Raw genomic sequence first — 20,876 nt, 5'->3', positions numbered from 1 at the left:
TCTCCTCATAGTCTCCAGGAGAGTTTCCATTTCTGTCATATTAAGAGCTACTAGTTGCTGCCAACTTTTGAAGGGTTTGCATCTGTTGTGCATCTTCTGTCCTTGGAAGAATCACTAGGTATCGATCTATAAAACGCTTTGCTCTTGCTTTGCATATTGTGACCTGAGAGAGTTTCTAGTAGGGTTCAGGGATAGTGACATTTGGGCTGCAGTGTATCCAGACCCCATTGGCCTATCAGCCTAGGCAAGAAATGGTGATGCTAATTTATAAAAAGCGGGCATTTGGGAAAAGAAACCAGAAGTGGAAATTGTTTGGTTGTGCTCATCATATAAAGTGGAAAATGGGGGAACCACATATTTTTCTGAATAGGAATTGCATTTCATTAAATGAAATCGCTGGTCTATTGAGGAGGGTGTAAAGGTGTAAAAGTACAGATAGACCTCGACTCACAATCATAATTAAGCCCAAAATTTCTGTTGCGTAGCAAGACAGTTGTTAAGTGAGTTTTAGGACCTTTCTTGCCATAGTTATTAAATGAATCACTACAGTTGTTAACTTGGCAACATAATTGTTAAGGGAATCCGGCTTCTCCATTGACTTTGCCTGTCAGAAAGTCACAAAAAGTGATATGTATGCAACTGTCATAAATGAGTCAGTTGCCAAGAGGCCGAATTTCATTACATGTCCATGGAGATGCTGCAAAAGTCATAAGTGTGAAAAATGATCATGTCACTTTTTTCAGTACTAGTGTAACTTCCAATGGTCATTAAATGAACAGTTCTAAGAAGAAGAAAAAACTACCTGTATAGGAATTAAGCATCTTGAAGCATGTCTCCTGACTTTGTGGGAGACTAACAAAAAGTTGTGTTGCATGAAAATTGCTTAGCTAGTTTCAGTGTCATTCTTTGGGCATGCCAGTGTAAGTTTAGTAGGATTTGTGAGTTCAATGTGTTCTGTAACAGGTAACAGATTTGTTTAGTTAGATACCATGATAAGGAATGTTCAGTCAAGGAATTGAATTATTGCAGAAAATACAGGTGAAACTCAAAAAATTAGAATATCGTGCAAAAGTTCATTTATTTCAATAATGCAGCTTAAAAGGTGAAACTAATATATGAGATAGACTCATTGCATGCAAAGAGAGATAGTTCAAGCCGTGATGTGTCATAATTGAGATGATTATGCCTTACAGCTCATGAAAACCCCAAATCCACAATCTCAGAAAAATAGAATATTATATGCAATCAACAAAACAAGGATTGTACATAGAACAATATCGGACCTCTGAAAAGTATAAGCATGCATATGTACTCGGTACTTGGTTTGGGCCTCTTTTGCAGCAATTACTGCCTCAGTGCAGCGTGTTATGGAAGCTATCAGTCTGTGGCACTGCTGGGGTGTTATGGCCTTCAGCTCTTCTGCATTGTTCGGTCTCATGACTCTCATCTTTCTCTTGGCAATGCCCCATGGATTCTCTATGGGGTTCAGGTCAGGCGAGTTTGCTGGCCAATCAAGCACAGTAATCCCACGGTCACTGAAACAGTTTTTGGTGCTTTTGGCAGTGTGGGCAGGTGCCAAGTCCTGCTGGAAAATGAAATCAGCATCCCCACAAAGCTCGTCTGTGGAAGGAAGCATGAAGTGCTCCAAAATCTAATAGTTAGCTGCATTGACCCTGGACTTAATGAAGAACAGTGGACTAACACCCAGCAGATGACATGGCTCCCCAAATCAACACAGACTGTGGAAACGTCACACTGGACTTCAAGCATCTTGCAGTGTGGGCCTCTCCATTCTTCCTCCAGACTCTGGGTCCTTGGTTTTCAAATGAGATGCAAAAGTTGCTCTCATCAGAAAAGAGGACTTTGGACCACTGAGCAACAGACCAGTTCTGGGTTTTTTTAGCCCAAGTAAGACGCTTCTGACGTTTGTCGTTCAGGAGCGGCTTGACAAGAGGAATACGACATTTGTAGCCCATGTCCAGGCTCTGTCTGTGTGTGGTGGCTCTTGATGCACTGACTCCAGCCTCAGTCCACTCCTTGTGAAAGTCCCCAACACTTTTGAATGGCCTTTTCCTGACAATCCTCTCTAGGCTGCGGTCATCCCTGCTGCTTGTGCACCTTTTTCTTCCACACTTTTCCCTTCCACAGCACTTTGGGAACATCCAACTTCTTCTGCAATTACCTTTTGAGGCGTTCCCTCCTTATGGAGGGTGTCAATGATGGTTTTCTGAACAACTGTCAGGTCAGCAGTCTGTCTCATGATTGTGATTCCTACTGAACCAGATTGAGAGACCATTTAAAGGCTCAGAAGCCCTTTGCGGGTGTTATGGCTTAATTAGCTGATTAGAGTGGGAGACTTTGAGCCTAGCATATTGAACCTTTTCACAATATTCTAATTTTCTGAGATTGTGGATTTGGGGTTTTCATGAGCTGTAAGCCATAATCATTACAGTTATAGCAAATCACAGCTTGAACTATCTTGCTTTGCATGTAATGAATCTATCTCATATATTAGTGAATTCTCTCATCCTTGTTTCTACTGTGGGATTTTACCCTCATTTGATCCAGGTTATTTCTGCTCTTACCCTTCACCTCACCCCACATATTTCTTATATTTTGTGATAAAGCCACCCAGAGTCACTTCTTCTTAGATGCCATGTTAATGTGATCAATAAAAATAAAGCTCATTCAGTCAGAACCAGGCTTCTGGGAATCCCTTCAGATTTCTATTAGCTTTTCAACACCTGCATGAATCACTGGTGAACATTATCTGGAAGTTTGAGTCCAGTTCTTTTCTATTGACTTTGTATTTTAGGATATTGCCCTATGTCTTAATTCTAGTAATGTTGTGTGAACCATCTTTTGAGGTTGCATTGCCTTTAAAGGCCCTACAAATATATGAAATAAATCTTGAATTAAATACTAAATAATTTTTTGAATTAAATAATACCACAACAGAGCCATGATGGCACAATGCAGTATTGCAGGCTAATTCTGCTGACTGCCAGCAGTTCGATCCTGATTGGCTCAAGGTTGACTCAGCCTTCCATCCCTCCGAGATTGATAAAATGAGGACCCAGATTTTGGGAGGCAATATACTGACTCTACTAACCACTTAGAGAGTGCATAAAGCACTGTGAAGTGGTATATAAGTACTATTGCTATGGGGTTTATTGCTCAAAAAAGCTACAAATGTATTCAGGAGCATTTTATTCCTTGTTAGTGATTCCTCAGCAGGGATGGGATTCTACCAGTTCACACCGATTCACTAGACCCAGTTGTTAACATTCTAAGCAGTTCAGAGAACCGGTTGTTAGAAGGAATTATTGGCCTAATCCTGTAAGGAAGGCAGGAAGGAAACATTCTGGTGTTGCTTACAGAAACTACCTCTCCGTTAACCCTTATTACATTTGTGGCAGGACTAGACTTCCTGTCTCAGGAACTTTTTTCCCCTCCTTTGCTGGCACTTTGCTTGTGTGGAGTGACTATTCAAAGTTACAATGGCACTGAAAAAGTGACTTATGACCGTTTTTCACACTTATGACTGTTGCAGCATCCCCACAGTCATGAGAGGCCAGGCGAGGAGATGCGTGCCTCGATGTGAGTGATATTGAGTTGGCCATGCCCAGCCAATAACATGACCACCAAGCCACGCCCACCAACTAAACCATGCCCACAGAACAATTGATTAAAAAATTTGAATCTCACCCCTGTTTTTCAGGTCTTCCCATCTCCCTCAAAGCAGTGTCCAGAATCCTTTGTCAGAAATGGTCCCCAGATAGGGAAAATGTGGGTCCTTTTTTATACAGATTAACAGAGTTAGAAGGGACCTGTGGGTCATCTAGTCCAACCCCTTGCCCAAGCAGGAAACCCTACACCATTTCTGACAAGTGGCAGTCCAATTTTTGCAATGGGACAATTCCTCCTGCTCCATAACACTGTTTTCTCCTGGCTTCCTTCTGGAGGGCAGTTAAAAGGAGTTATTTGCTACTTAGATTGTGATTTCTGTTGATGTACAGGTAGTCCTCTAGTTCATTTAGTGACCATTCAGAATGACAATGGCATTGAAAAAAGTGACATGACCATTCTTCACATTTATGACCATTGCAGCATCCCCATGATTTATATCTGGATGCTTGACAACTGGCTCATACTTATGACTGTTGCTGTGTCCCAGGGTCATGTAATCCCCTTTTGCAACTCTTCTGACAAGCAAAGTCAATGGGGAAGCCAGATTCACTTAATAACCATGTTACTAATTTAACAACTACAGTGATTCACTTAACACATGTGGCAAGACAAGTTGTAAAATGGGACAGAACTCATTTAACGAATTTCTCACTTAGCAGCCAGGCTCATTTGGGATCATAAATTGAGGATTTAACCTGTATTTCCTTTCCTCTCTACTGTAGAAATTCAGGGTCTTGAAAAAGGGGGATCAAAGTATAACTAATGGTAATAATACAGATAGTCCTCAACTTATGAGTATAATGGTGCTTTCGCATCACAGTTTTAAATCATGACAGTTGTAAATCAGATCACTCACATGATTGATCTGATTTCACTACCTTTTCTTGCTGCACTCATTAAAACAATTGTTCACTATGGGCCATGTTGCTGAAAAGTGGAAATAAATGCCAGTTTTCAGCAAACCTTTGTACAATGCAGTCACATGGCCAAAGAATGCTGTAAATGGCCATAAATGTGGCCAAGTGCCTGGGATCATGTGGCTGAGGAGGAGGTAATCACTGGAACTTAGCTAAGACAAGGACAACCTGTAAACAAACACAGGAACAGCTTGTTCTTCCTTTGGGAAGTTGCACTACACTGCCCAACTGCTATACAAGAGTCCATGATTACCTGGGAGACATCAAAAGACACAGATGCATTATGCAGAGTGACATAAGCCAAGATTCCATCATAGAATCCTAATCCTGAGAGTGTTATGTTTTCTGCATCCCACACAGTGCTGCTGGCATTGCAGTTTAATGGTGAGAAACTCCACAGGAGCCTTTCAGATTGGAGCCAGACTCTCATTTGCAGAGTCACCAGTCTTTCAGTGCAGGGAGTGCTGCTTTCTGGGTTGCGGCTCTTTCTCACAGCAACTGTAAAGGAGAAACTAAACAGGCGTCCTCTTGTATTTTATGGGGACACATTCACTTTTCAAAGCTTGGAGACTTCCACTGTGCAAGAGTGACCTTCACCCAACAAAGCAGGCCAAGAGAGGAGAGGACAATATCGCTTCCTCTCAATACAGGTAATCCTCAACTTACGACCAGAGCTGAGCCCCAAATTTCTATTGTTAAGCAAGACAATTGTTATGTGAGTTTTGCCCCATTTTATGACCTTTCTTCCCTTACAGTTGTTAAATTAGTTATATAGTTGTTAAGTGAATCTGGCTTCTCCATTGACTTTGCTTGTCAGAAGATTGCAAAAGGTGGTCAAATGACCCCAGGACACTGCATCGGTCATAAATACATGCTAGCTGCCAAGTTTTGATCATATGATCGGGGGATGCTGTAATGGTTGTAAGTGTAATAAATGGTCATAAGTCACTGATTCTCAGAAGGTAACAAGATGACCCCAGGACACTGTAACCTTCATGAATATGAACCAGGGGTGGGATTCTACCAGTTTGCACCTATTCACTAGAACTGATTGTTAACATTCTAAGCAGTTCGGAGAACCAGTTGTTAGAAGGAATTACTGGCCTAATCCTGTAAGGAAGGCAGGAAGGAAACATTCTGGTGTTGCTTACAGAAACTGCCTCTCCATTAACCCTTATCACGTTCTTGGCAGGACTAGACTTCCTGTCTTTGGAACTTCTCTGGAGTTTTTTTCCCCTCCTTTGCTAGTTCTTTGCTTGTGTGGAGTGACCATTCAAAGTTACAATGGCACTGAAAAAAGTGACTTATGACCATTTTTCACACTTATGACTGTTACAGCATCCCCACAGTCATGAGAGGCCAGGCGAGGAGATGCGTGCCTCGATGTGAGTGATATTGAGTTGGCCATGCCCAGCCAATAACATGACCACCAAGCCATGTCCACCCAGTCACATGACCACCAAGCTACGCCCACCAACTAAGCCATGCCCACAGAACCAGTTGTTAAAAAATTTGAATCCCACCCCTGATATGAACCCTCACTAAATGAATAGCTGTATGTCAAAGACTACCTGTATTACATCTCTGCGCCCAGTTTTGCTTTAAGTTTTTCCTGCTTGGCTTTCTGGCATTAGAACCAGACTAGGAATGATTGAGAGTAGGTCCAATACAGGTAGTCCTCGACTTGCAACAGTTTGTTTAGTGATGGTTCAAAGTTATAACAACACTGAAAAAATGATTTATGGCCATTTTTCACACTTACAATCGTTGCAGCATCTCCATGGTCACATGATCAAAATTCAGATGCTTGACATTTGATTTATATTCATGAAGGTTACAGTGTCCTGGGTTGTTACCTTCTGACAAACAAAGTCAATGGGAATTCAGATTCACTTAACAACATTATTAAACTTAACAGTTGCAGTTATTTGCTTAACTGTATTAATAAAGGAGAATATCTCTCTCTCTCAGAGTTTAAATGAAGAATCCTGATGCTCTCTGAGCTTGGCTGTGTTTTTTTTTTTTTGCAGATGTTTCATTAGCCAAACTAGATGATATTGTCCTAGTTTCAGTAATGAAATATCTGCAAGAAAAACCAAGCTCATCGAGCATCAAGGAGCCCTCTTAATGACTATAGCACAAAAGATCATAAAATGGGGCAAAACTCACTTAAGACATGTCTCATTTAGCAATTAGGCTCAATTGCGATCATAGTCCTGGACTGCCTGTATATCTGGAAGGTGGGAAATTGGGTAAGGTCACACCTTAAAAAAACAGCAGAAGGGTGCCATGTAAAAAGGAGAGGGTGGATTTCACTTGGCCGCTTCTCGGATAAAGGTTTGTTCCACTTCAACTCTGATGAAAGTCAAAGTAGAGCACAATGTATCTAGTCCGTGTGGCATTTTTCCTGTGTGAAAGCAAACAGAATTGCATTTCAAATTATGGGGTTTCAAGCTATATCACTACAGAAGTGATTGCCTAACCCTAGAAATGGGGAAATTTATTATAATTACAATGTATAATTATTTTGTTTAATATCAATAATTGCTGGGAGGTCAGATTTTTCTATATGGCCCCACCCATTTCTTTGCCTTGGCCCTGCCCTCTGTTTCAAGCACCAACCAAACTTGCTTCTGAAAGACTTAAATGCCTGTTCAGTTCTCACCTCTATTGTTACATTGTGTGCATCTAAAATAAATATTGGGAAGAGTTTCTTCCACAAACCAGCATCCTCCTAGAAAACCTTTGCCCTTCTCTGAGGCTCATCTGACAGGAATTTGGGGAAATGATGAGATGCCATGCTTTGTGGCATTCTGCAAATGTCCTTGCTTGCTGTCAGTGCATTACAGAGCATGGGGCATTTAATTAAGTTGGAATTGTGCCAGGTTGTTGCACTTAAGACAGCATGATAAAATAGATAAAATTGGGATCAGCTTCCATCCAGAATCATGTTTTTCAACCTTGGCAACTTTAAGATGTGTGGACTTTAGCTTTCACTCACAGAATTCCTCATGGCTGGCTAGGTAATTCTGAGAGTTGAAATCCACAAGTCATGGTTGCCCTAATTAAACCAGTTTTAGGTACCACTATAGAAATAGGATGGGCATCTGCCATGTATTCTAAGACAGTCCAGTCCTGACTGACCAGAGGGTTAAACTGTATGATTTTAGGAAAGTATTAAAATCAGAATTGTTCAAGAGGGCTTTTGACATTTGAATACATCTATCTAGTTATTTATTTCTTGCTGGTATTAGAACTTACATTTTTCATGTTCTTTTGTGATGTTATTTTTGGATTTATCTTTTATTTGATCAGTTATACTTTGGAGGTTTTAGTACAGATTTATACCCATTAAATCTCAGCTGTGGGCAGTGACTAAAGTTGAATAAATAATTATCTCTACGATCTTCAAAATCTGATTATATAAAATATTGGCAAATACCAATATGTAATTGCCTAACATGTATATTTGTGCTTTTGAAAATTCATATCTCTATAAAATTTGATTATATATTTGATTAATGATTATGGAAGCAATGTTTGACCTTTTGCTAACATGGCATGGCCTAGATCAGCAAGTTCTCCATACAAATGCCAATCTCTAAATCATGTAAAAGGTAATAAACTGCCCTTGCATTTAGAAGAGTTCTCTATGGTACCTAGTTTCCATCAGTATTGTCTTCAAAATTCAAGATATCTGAAGTCCAGATCTACTTCTTAAATAAACTTTTTTAAAAAAATTTTTTAACCAAACTAATATGCATGATGAGACTCTGCAATCATACAAACAACCATCCCATCTAGGAGAAGAAATTCCAAAATTAACTCTGATAAAGGCAGCAAGAAATTGCTGTTACATTTTTTTTATTTGTCTAATTTATATAACTGCCCATGTTATAAGTAAGTGGCTCTGGGCAGGTTATAACAAAACTAAACAAGTATCTAAAATCAGTATTGTTAACAATTACCAGAAGATTTAAAAGCTATAAAAACAGCCCCCCACAATTCACCTGTCCTGCAGGATCCTCAGGTCTGCTGGCATAAACAGGTCTTGAGGGACCTTCAGAAGCAATGGTGAGGCTATCCTCACTTTATGAGGTAGAATATTCCACAATGCGGATGCCACAAGCAAAAAAGGTCCATCGCCTAAGGCCTGCCAGATGTAGCTTCCTAGACAGAAAAAAAAAACCTATATTATTATTTAGACAGGTCTGTGTACCAGATTACTGAGGAAAAAATATTAAATTTTCACATCCACTCCTCATTTACCAATATTTAGCAAATTCACCCACTCCTCATTTAGCAAATACATCCACTCTTCATTTAGCAACTGACTTCTGTTCCATTGATTAGTCTTTAGCTGAAATGTTCACTGAGTGAAACACAAAACTGAGCAAGAGAAAGACACTGTAAAGATTACTAATTGTATCAGGTGCAAGAAATTAGGAACCAAGGTTGTTCAAATGAGTACAAGTTTATTCCTTGCTGTCTCAAGAAGAATCTGAACTACTAATTGTCAAGGCAAATTTGCAGTAGATAAGAGTCAACCCTGGACTTAGATCTCTTGTGAGCGCAAAGGGATTCCAAACTGATGATATGCTTGACCCCCTCCTTCAGGCTCAGCCTGGTCACCTCCTACAGATTGCTGCTGTCTCTTTCAGATAAAGCTTTCTCCAACGACTATGTCAGTATGACTCAAACAGCTGCATGGCCATAAAGTCATGCATTGGTCAGAAAACGATTTTTTTTAGTACTGTATTTGCAAATGGTCGCTAACTGAAGTGGTCACTAAATGAGGAGTGGATGTACAAGTGATGGTATGGTTAGACCAAAGTTGTAAGGAAGTCTATTCAGAGTGCTGATATCAAAAGAGGAATTTCTTGCTTTATGAGAACTCATGCAAGGGAAAGATGGAGTAGGAAAAGTATGAAACAATTTAAGAGTTGAATTGTCAAAATAGAAATTGATATTTTAGAAATAAGTGATTTCAGATACAGCAGATTAGATCACTTTAAGATGATTGTGTGATTCATAATTGAAGGTATGTCATCTGCAATATGAAAGAATAAAGTAGAGAAATTTAAAAATTTAGCATTACTAAATATGTACAGCCCTTGGTTTTAATCCAATAAATAAAAGGAATATGTTTATTAGAATTAGTGAATATCTAGTTAATATCTATATTAGGGAAGCAATAATGGTGCATACTGGTGAATTATATGGCAAATTGCAAATGGAACTAAAATAAAACATCAGGAAAGCATATAGTATCACCAGTGGTGACTAGAGTAAAATGAAACAAATTGGAAGTACTGAACAGGAAGATTTAGATTAAGTAAATAAAATATTGTTCAATACTTGCTTCAAAAAACATAATTATTTGACAATACACATAATGAAATCACACTGGGATCCAAATTTGGAAAAATGCAAGTCAGTCAGAATATTTTCAGGTGCAGATTGAAACAGACATAAATTATTATTACCAGAACAGATTAAACAAGATTTGGCTTGGAAGTCAGAACCTAAAATCAATGAAAAGCAGATTCACGAGGCTTAAATTATGACATGAACGGTTCTGGGAGAGATTAGATATATTTTAAAAGTTGTGGGGGTGATCTCAAAAATTTTGAAGTGGAAAAATTCAAATGGGTTTTAGAATGAGCTATCATGGCAGCGGAAGAAAGTTGGAGGGCAGAAACCTTGGATAAACCGGAACAGGACAACAACAGAAAATAAGATGGTTTCAAGATTAAAAATACTACAGCTAAGAAAGAATCTCAAGAATACTCTATAGAAGCAAATGAAAGATGAAAATACAGGTAGTTCTTAGCTTATGAACGGTTGCTTAGCAACCATTTGAAGTTCCGTTGAACCAATTGGGGGAGTGGGGTACTTATGACCCAAATTCAAAGTCCCAATGGTTGTCTCCTGGTCATGTGACCTTACTTCTAACGGTTGGCAAGCAGGCCACATATACAGCCAATCACAGTGTGCCATTGGTCATGTGACTGTTTTACAACCATTTTGCCAAAAAACAGTGTTTATTTCCAGTTTTTTGCAGAGCCACACTCATACCAACATAGTTTGCTTTATGATCGCCACAAAAAGGTTATTAAAATCAGGTTGGTCACATAACCATTTTACATCCTTCATAACTTATAGCCATGATGGCTATAACTATCTGTTCTACAGTATAAAATGCTTCACAAAAAAAATGACAGAGGGACAGAATCATATGCAGAGAGATTCAAAAATATAAATGACAACCTTAGACAATAAGGTACAATAGACAATTGCTCTAATGTCAAATTGTCATATAAGAATAGAATAACTGTTGGAAGGGACCTTCTAGTCCAACTTCCTGCTTAGACAGGAAACCCTATATCGTTTAGGACAAATAATTATCCAATTGCTTCTTAAAAACTTCCAGTGTTGGAATTAAGTAAATCATCACATTATTATCAAGTAAGAAATCATTAAGATTAAATGAATTACTATTGAATGTGTAAAGTTGCAAGAAAAAGATGTGGGGTCCTTGGTGATCTCTGAGCTTGGTTGTTTTCTTGCAGACATGTCATTATCCAAACTAGGTGACATTATCAGTGCAAAAGAATTAAAATTTTAACCTCCCTATATCAACCAATGTGAATTAAGCCATGCAGCCAAGAAATTGGGTAATGTACAAATTGGGTAATATTACATATCTATACCAAAGAAATTAGATGCAAAATAGTATGCACATTATTGAATTAATTCCTTATGGAAGTCAAATTTCAATTAAGTACGTACAAGGAAGAATACACAATGTATTGAGAAAGAAAGATTAAATAGCCAGACAGGATTCCAAAAAATAAAGAATGTCATAGCAGAGAGCTAACACAGGATAAATAAAGAGCAAGAAAACATCTTTGTTTTCTTCACAAGAGCAAGGCTGTTTATATAAGGATGTATAAGGCTGCCTTACTCACTCAGTATGACTCTGGACAACGTACAGCATAAACATAGAATAATATTTTTATTTATCAAGTTTCTACCTCACCCATCTCACAAGTGATTCTGGGCAGTTTACAAATAAAATAGTATAAAACACATCTAAAAGTACAGTTAAAAACAAAATTAAAAACAAGGTTAACATTTACAAGTTAAAAGTAATACATCAATGTTAATGATAATTTAAAAACTAACCACAACTGATGTATACATACAAGTGTTAACATGTAAAATGGTACAGAAAGTATTGTAGCAATCATATTAAAATGTAGACTACTGTGAAGCTAATAAACTTATTGATTTTATTCTTATGAAGAAGCTCTTTATGTAAAAAGAACATGTGCTAACAAACTGAATTTAGAGAAATTTATTATTTAGGGAAGGGAGTGAAATGAGGACATACCTCAACTCCATGTTTATTGAGTTGTACACTGAATACATTATTAAAAGGGCAGGACTAGAATAGATGACATCTGAAATCAAAATAATATTAGTATTTTGCCTCAGGCAGGATTTGAACTAAACAATTTCCTGGTTTCTAGCATAATGATCTAACCACTACCCCAACTGGCTCTTAGCAAATTCATACTTGACATCAAAGAACTGAAGATGGTAGTATTGTTTTCTTGGATTTAAGAATATATACCAATGGATAGTATAGTGGTGAAATAAAGAGGAGTTTTGCCTTCCCCCTAAAATCAATAACAGATCAATACAAGATCATGATAATAACAGTCGGAATAGTTAAACCAACAGTCAGAATGGATCTGGAGACAATAAGAATCTGAGAAACCAGATTCTAGAGCAGAGGTGTCCAACCTTGACAATTTTAAGACCTGTGAACTTCAATTCCCAGAATTCCCCAGCCAGTTGGCTGGGGAATTCTGGGAATTGAAATCTACAATTCTTAAATACCTTCACCTTGCACTGGATTGAGGCTGATTTTAAATAGTCATGCATACAAATTCATCAGTACATATGTAGATATATAGATCTTGTATGTAAATACAATATAATTCGGCACATTGAAAAATACCATTCAGGCAGCTTTCAAATGCTCTGAGGTTTCAGCGTAGTAATGCTGAGTGTCTGTGACCTAAAATTAGCGGATTAGCTGTAGATCCTGAGAAGACCAATCAGTTACTTGGAGCTGCAGGCTTCAATTTTCAGGATTAATCTGCCTTTCCTTCTTGCCCGCGGTTTGGAAAAGTTGCTTTTATCTCTTGGGTGTAATTTGAGCAGGAAGCTTGCTCAATATGGAAGGATTGTAACTACTGTGCTGGCATTTTTAGATGCCTTCATGAGAAACCAGACAGCAGACTTTGCTTCCTAAAACATGAATTTAGCTAGTTTACCAGAGGAAATGCTGAAGTGATGGGATGATTTTCCTTGTATTCTAGGAAGATATCCCGTAGTGAATATAATACTATACAGATAGTCCTTGACTTACAGCCATTTGTTTAGTGACCGTTCAGAGTTACAGTGGCATTGGAAAAAGTGACTAATGACTGGTTTTTACAGCATCCCGATGGTCACGTGCTCAGATTTTGGTTGCTTGGCAACTAGCACGTATGTGTGACAGTTGCCTTGTCCCTGGGTCAGGTAATCACCTTTTGCGCTCTTCTGACAAGCAAAGTCAGTGAGGAAACCAGATTCACTTAACAACCGTGTTACTAACTTAACAACTGCCATGATTCACTTAACGTGTCGAGAAAGGTGGTGTTGGAAGAAATGTCCATCTGGATTCAGTTCCAAGTGGGGAAAAAGACACTGGAATCAAGTTGCTTGGAAAGAAAGAAGGTTTACTAATGAACAGGATCGCATGCCTTGGAGCTCCTGGGCGAAAAGGGAAGAGATACTGAGAGTGCCAGGGATTTTATGCCCTCTGTTGGGCTTTGAATTTGAGCTTGTGTTCTAATTTGTTGTCATAGTCCCATGGGGCCATGCAGGGGTAACTTTGTAGGTTGTCTTTTGAGTCCCAGGCTTGGTTGACTCTTGTTGGTTGACGATGTAATGAAAGGGCTTTTGCCAATTCCTATTATGGCTCTGCCTGAAGGAGGTAGATCTTTGTTATGTAGAATAGACTGGCCCAGGCCTTAATGGCCCATTAATAAAGGGAGGGGGCTGAGTTTCTACTTCTCTTTTAGGGAAATATTCTGCCTTTTTAGTATATCCTAAAATATTTCATTTTCCCAGGAGAGGGGTGGGCTTTAACTGCCAACAGTGGTATAATGGGGGCCAGACTCACTTAACAGCTGTCTCACTTAACAAAAATGAAATTTTTGGACTCAATTGCAGTCCAAATTTGAGAATTCCCTATATTCAGATTTTCTTCAATTCAGCCTCGTAATTGACTAAATTTTTCCCCTTTCAGGCATGCACCTAGGTTTGCTTTCTTACAAATCTAAATGTTGACTGTGACCAAATTTTAGACTGTTCTTCTCTCATAGCTATCAGTTTCTCTGCCCTTTGTACCCTTACACCCACTTAACTTATCTTTAGTATGTGCACAAATTAGAATATCAGGAGCTTTTGCCACTAGTCCCTTAATGTGTACAATATGTGAAGTCGATTTTATCATAGCAATGGATTTTGTATTTTATACTTTAGTTTTGCACTAGGTTGAACATAAATCCATAATTACTTATCCTGATGAGGACGGCAGAAAATATTGTTGGTAGTTTACTTTCTTCTGTCCAGGACATAACATATAAGCGCTGTTTGAGCAGGGTCCTCAGTATTGTCAAGGATGCTACACATCCTCTCTATGGCCAGTTTTCCTTGTTACTTTCTAGGAAGGAGCTTCATGGTATCTGAAGCAGAATATCTGGATTCAGCGTATATGGAGTTCCTCAGTCATCCAAAGGTGCTTTTTCAAGAGGCAATTAGACTTCCTAGTTTTTCTTTGAAGATGTTGTGCTTCTCATCCAAGAAGCTTCTTCAGAGCTAAAGGATGAAAAGTGAAACATCTTCAAAGAAAAACCAGGAAGTCCAGTTGCATCTTAAAAAGCACTTTTAGGACATCTGGATTCAGTCACAGCTTTATTCCATATAGTATCAACCCTGTGAATGCTCAAAGTCCCCTCTTTCCACTATATATTGAAAATGGACAGTGGTGTGTGTGTGTGTGTGTGTGTATAGCATGTGTATATGTGTATTATGTACGTGTATGGGTATATACTTTTTTTTAAGAGTGGGCAACAGAATTTCATTTTTAATATATGCCAGTGTGCGCACAGTAAATAAAGCTTGTCTGTCTGTCTGTCTATCTGTCTGTCTATCTATCTATCTATCTATCTATCTATCTATCTATCTATCTATCTATCTATCTAATTTTCTCAGGGCTCCTTGGAAATCAGAATGCTTAAATCTCCTTGTTGTCTTTTCCTACCTTAAGAGATTGACCATAATCTACTGCCACGTTCCCGCCGCCTGCTCCTCTTGCTCAACCCCTTTGGAGGCAAAGGTAACGCATTGCAGTGGTGTCAGAGTCACATCCTTCCCATGATTACTGAGGCAGATATCAGCTTCAACTTGATCCAAACAGGTAAAGCTCCAACAGAGGGGGGGGAAAGTGACCTTAAGAATACTAGATGACTTTATCTCTTGATGGCCTTCTCCATGCTGGTACCTTCCAGATGCCTTAGGGTTGCAGCTCCCAGAATCCCACTGGCCCTGCAAGTTGGAATTATGGGAATCAAAGTCCATATGCATCAGAAGACCAGCAGTATGGGGGAAGTTGTCCTAGGAAGCAAATCATAACCTATAATAATTCCTTTCAAGGGATTAATTTTTTGGAACCATCATGGGTAGAACAAGAATGCAAAACTGATTTAGGGATATATTCAATGACTATGGTTTTCCAGGATGCCAGTGGTGGTGATGAGGATGATGATATTCTTTGCCCTTTTTTTAACTAGAGCAATCCTTATTTGAACTAATTTCTTATAGTAGTTAAGGCAGCAAACTAAAAAAATCAAGAGATTGTGAGTTCTAGTCCCGCCTTGGGCATGAAACCAACTGGTGACCTTGAGCCGGTGATTCTCCTAGGAAGCAAGCAATGCTGAACCACTTCTAAAAATTCTGCAGAGGAAATGGCAGGGACTTCTTCTTGTCCAGGCAATCACTAGGAGTCAACTCTGACTCACACACACACACACACACACACATACACACACACAAAATCCTGCTTATATTACGTGTTTTGATTCTTTTATATATCAAAGTAGTGAGAAACAATATTTTTTGGCAACTGTGGCCACAGAGCATTCTAGGACAAAAGAAAAGAGTTGAGACACCATCAATTCTTGGATCAAAATGGCAAGATTTGTCTCCTCTCACCCTTGCCGCATGTGGCGTAGATCTCTGGTTGATTTATCTGGGTGTTGTTAAGTCAAGTGGTAGAGATTTCCCACTTCCAGTTTTTTTAACCATGAGAACAGCAGAAGAGCTCTAAATTTGACTGGTTTACACTACTGAAAAGAGAAAGCTAGAAATAGGGAAAACTAAGAGTGGGTTGTGGAAAATATAATGTGAGCTCAGTCAACTTTTAACATCCCATGTTGATTATGAGATGGAGAGGAAAACCCAATATTATTGAAATGAAATCTAATTTAGGTAGCCCTTGGCATATGACCATACTTGAGCCTAAAATTCTGCTAAGCAAAAATGTTAAGTGACTTTTGCCCAATTTTACAACCTTTTTGGCCACAATTAAGTGAATCACTCTAGTTGTTAAGTTAGAAGTCGATTGTTAAGTGATTCTGGCTTCCCTGTTGACTTTGCTTGTCAGAAGGTTGCAAAAAGTGATCACATAACCCTGGGACACTGCAACTCTCTTAAATATATGCCAGTGGTGAAGCATCTGAATTTTGAACATGTAACCACAGGGATGCTGCAATAGTCGTCAATGTGAAAAACAGTCATTTTTTTCAGTGCCATGTAAGTTTGAACAGTGCCCAAATGAACTGTTGAAGACTACCTGTATTCTGCACTGTGGGTTAAGGTTGGTGCACTTACTTTATTGCTAAATTGAACCAAGATGCTTCAAAAAATCATCAAAACAGAAGGATAGATGTGTGTTTACTATTCATGTTTTCACCAGGTTAATCTTGGAATGATAGTGGAATTAATCTCCAAACAAAAAATAGATTTTGTTGTGTGTAGAAATGGCTGCAACCAACAGTTCTCCAAAGAAATAAAGCCACAAGTTTTGATGCCCCATTCTTGAAAATAAAAAATCCAGCTGCTAAACTCAATACTATTCTCATTCATTCATATAGTGATCTATGGGGAGAGAAAACATGATGTCTTCTTGGCAGACCCACATATTTAAAAAAAGATATAAAGAAAACTAACAGCTAGAGGATTGGTGAGATTCAATGAAATTGTGCTAAATAGAACATACTTTTTTTTCTCACAAGATGATATGCTTAGTGGATCACAGTTTCTTGTAGAAAACAATGAAACTATCATAGACAATTCTATGTAGCATAAATCATAGACATCTGTGAGTTAGATTAGCGAAAAGAAATCTCAAAATTCAGCATTAGCTATTAGAATTTGGTATATCTGCCTTTGCTTCAGGGTTCTCCAGAGGGCAGGATTGACTATATCTGCAGAATGATCTAGAATGTACTAGGTTTTACCAAATAAACCTGAAGATCTTGTAACATTTGAGAACAGGGGTGTCCATAAGAACACTTATACAAGAATGGAGCAGCTGTGAGGGTATTTTTTTGGGGGGGAAAGTATTTCTCCAGCCAAGCCTTCCCTAGGAAAACTTTAAAGAAATACAATTTCCCTTCCACCTCTGTCCTTCTCTCCAGTGTTTTTCACCACTGAGAATAATTATGCTTCCTGCTGCTGATGTTGCATGTAACATCATAAACACAAAACACCTCACCCAAAGCTTTGCATAATCACTAAAATATGATTAGAATTTATTGTTCAGCAAAATGTGGAAATTACAGCTATTTCTTTATAGCCCAGATTTTCATCCACAGCACTAGTCACACACCACTCTGTACAATAACTTCAACCATTCAGTAATTAATGCAACAGCGTCTCCATCCCATATATTTATAAACAGCCATTTCCTTGTCACAGAAGACAAGTCACAGTTGTCTCCAGGAGACCAGACACTGAAGAGGCTGTCCGGTCAGAAAACAAGAGTTGAAGCTCAGCTACTTAATTTTATGCCTGTCCTTGTCTTCCCCAGAGAGACAGAACCATGCCCGGGAGCTGGTGCAGAGCATCTCTTTAGATGAATGGGATGGTATTGTGGCCATTTCAGGAGACGGACTCCTTCACGAGGTATGGTTCAAACAACAACAACAAAAAGACAATTCATAGCTCCTGCTCAAAACCACTTCTGGTTACCTGTAGAGCTTCTTTGTTGCTTCCCTTAAAACTGGAAAAGCATTAAGTTCCCTGGTCTATTTGGGTGGGATTTGGAGAAGAAAATACCTCTCTCCTTCCACCTTCTATCCTCACTGTGATAAAAATCAATCATCATAATTATTTCAGGGAACTTTTCACAAGCCAATAGCTCAATTTCTAAACAACATTTTGTGTACTATTATTATAGACGTACTCACCTTCCACTAACATATATTTATGGCCAAGTTAAAAATTTAAAGATAGCTGTGAAAACGTATAAAGTGGGAGTGGGGAAAAGACGCTAATTGAGAAAATTGGAATTTCCTGGATTTTGTTTTGTATTTTTCTATCTATGTCTTTTTGCTAAAATCTGGCTTTTAGGTTTAATCTATGTAGTGCACAGGCAGACAGATCAGCCAAAGATTTTCTGTAAATAGTGCCTTATTCCTGAGACAGATTTTTGCTACATTAGCTCATCCTTTCCTCAATTGGCACTCTCCATGTATGTTGAATTTTAATCTCCATATAAAAGAAGTCCTCGTCTTATAGCCACAATTGGGAACAGAAATTCCACCTCTAAGCAATGTGGTCATAAAATAGTCGTGCCCAATTTTACAACCTTTTTTGCCCTCATCATTAAGTGAATAATGCAGTCAAGTAAATCCAGCTTCTCCCATTGACTTTGCTTGTCAGAAACTCTGCTGAGCAAATCCTCAGCCCAAAGTGTGGTTGTGTGACCATGGGAGAAACAGTCATTTGTAGCTTTGAATCTGGATCATAAGTACCCCTATATAGGTCATAGTTTGGAACAGCCACTAAGTGATCAGTCATTAGTCGAGGACTACCTGTATTCACCCTTCTCTGCTTCCCTTTCAGGTTATTAACGGTTTGATGGAACGCCCTGACTGGGAGGAAGCAGTTAAAATGCCTCTTGGGATTCTTCCCTGCGGATCTGGGAATGCCGTGGCAGCTGCTGTTAATTATAGTGCTGGGTAAGTGAGAAAGCTTCACTAAAATGTATACAGTGGGGTATTCCAAGGCTCTTTCTTAGGCCCAGTATTCTTCAATATCTTCATCAATTATTTGGATGAGGGGATAGATGGGGAACTCATCAAATTTGCAGACAACACCAAGCTGGCAGGAATGGCCAACACTCCAGAAGATAGGCTTAAGATACAGAAGGATCTTGACAGACTTGAACACTGGGCACTATCTAACAAAATTCAATGATGAAAAAGGTAAGGTTCTGTATTTAGGCAAGAAAAACCAAATGCACAGGTGTAGTATAGGTGGTACCTGGCTCAATAGTAGTAACTGTGAGAGGGATCTTGGAGTCCTAGTGGACAATCACTTAAATATGAGCCAGAAGTGTGCTGCAGCTGCACAAAACCCCCAATGCATTCCGAAGTTGCATTTATAGAGGGATAGAATCAAGATCCCATGATGTGTTATTACCGCTTTATAAAACCTTAATAAGACCACATCTAGAGTACTGCATCCAATTTTGGTCACCATGATTAAAAAAGATGTTGAGACTCTAGAAAGAGTGCAAAAAGAGCAACAAGGATGAGTAGGGGACTGGAGGTTAAAACATATAAAGAATGGTTGCTGGAATTGGGTATGTCTATTTTAGTGAAAAGAAGGACTAGGGGTGACATGATAGCAGTGTTCTGATATCTCAGAGGTTGCCACAAAGAAGAGGGAGTCAGGCTATTCTCCTGATCACCTGAGGGCAGGACAAGAAGCAATGGGTGGAAACTTAATCAAGGAGACTGAGGGGAAATTTCCTATAGTTAGAACAATTAATTTCTGCTCCAAGATTGAATGCTCCAACATTGGAAGTTTTAAAGAAGAGATTGGACAACCATTTGTCTGAAATGGTATAGGATTTCCTGCCTGAGCAAGGGGTTGGACTAGAAGACCTCCAAGGTCCCTTCTAACTCTGTTATCATGTTTCTGTTCTAAAATCCTGGGAAGGGGCGGCCACTGTCCATCATGATCTTAGCCTTGCAATTAGCCCAGTAACCCAAGCTAGAAGGTGTCAACATTGAATCTTGTGTTCTCTAAGGTTCAGTCCTTGGATAGGTGAACCTAAACCATGCAAGAGTATCAGGGAGCATGCATAGAAAGTCTTCTTTCTTCTCCCACAAATAACAACTTCGTGCCTGCGATTCATAAGCGAAGCTTGCAGGACATGGCTTTGAAACGGATCCCATAATTAATTAGATAAAAGTGGCCTGTTTGAAAAGATGCATAAGCATTTATTAGGGCAGAGAGGAGCACTGACATTAATTGGCCTGCTTTGTGGTGTGGGGTAATGAGTATCATAACCATTTACTAAGTTTCTATCCTGCAAAGCTCCACCCATGTTTCACCCTCCTAATAACTTGTAAGGATCTTGACAGTGAGCAATACTTGGCTGATCATGTCCGGCCTGGCTCCTACTTGGATGGGAGATTGCTAAGAAATAGCAGGGCTGGGTGTTCGAAGAGGATACAGAATTAAGACAATAACATCCCACTTCTGAAATATAACCAAGAAAAAGTGCATTACCAGAAGTTGAGCTTGATTCAGAGACTTTCCCTTTAATTCTGTACTTACCATTTAAATAAGAATATGTTGTTTTTCCTTTTTTTTTTAGATTTTGAAAAAAAGGGGAAAAAATGGATGGGTTAAGTCTCTATAAGAATGTCAACATTTTCAAGCCAAACAGGATGAAATGTTGGTCTTAACCTCCATGTACTTATTTATGTATCACATTTTTACACCACCCATCTTATTTAAGTGACTTTAGGCAGTTTACAATAAAAATTACTCCTCTAGATTTGAATAGAAAAAGCTTATACAGGCTTAAGTCTCCCCCCAAAGATCTTGTGATTAAGAACTGATACAAAA

General features: G+C 38.8%; 1 protein-coding gene across 4 annotated transcripts in view; it reads left to right on the top strand.

The window, feature by feature from the left end:
• Positions 1–20,876, top strand: part of SPHK2 (sphingosine kinase 2) — a 33,481-nt gene that overhangs the window by 7,386 nt on the left and 5,219 nt on the right. For all 4 annotated transcript variants that reach the window (XM_087918015.1, XM_087918017.1, XM_087918016.1 and 1 more), the window contains 3 exons: positions 14,998–15,147; positions 17,821–17,915; positions 18,858–18,973. In XM_087918015.1, the coding sequence (XP_087774141.1) occupies positions 15,105–15,147; positions 17,821–17,915; positions 18,858–18,973 (254 nt within the window). In that variant the 5' untranslated portion in view covers positions 14,998–15,104. The remainder of the gene's footprint in view (positions 1–14,997; positions 15,148–17,820; positions 17,916–18,857; positions 18,974–20,876) is intronic.

The sequence above is a fragment of the Pseudonaja textilis genome, chromosome Z (assembly GCF_049901715.1).
Source record: "Pseudonaja textilis isolate UNSWEBS1 chromosome Z, rPseTex1.2, whole genome shotgun sequence".
Lineage (NCBI taxonomy): Eukaryota > Metazoa > Chordata > Lepidosauria > Squamata > Elapidae > Pseudonaja > Pseudonaja textilis.
This window is presented reverse-complemented; position numbering and strand designations above follow the sequence as displayed.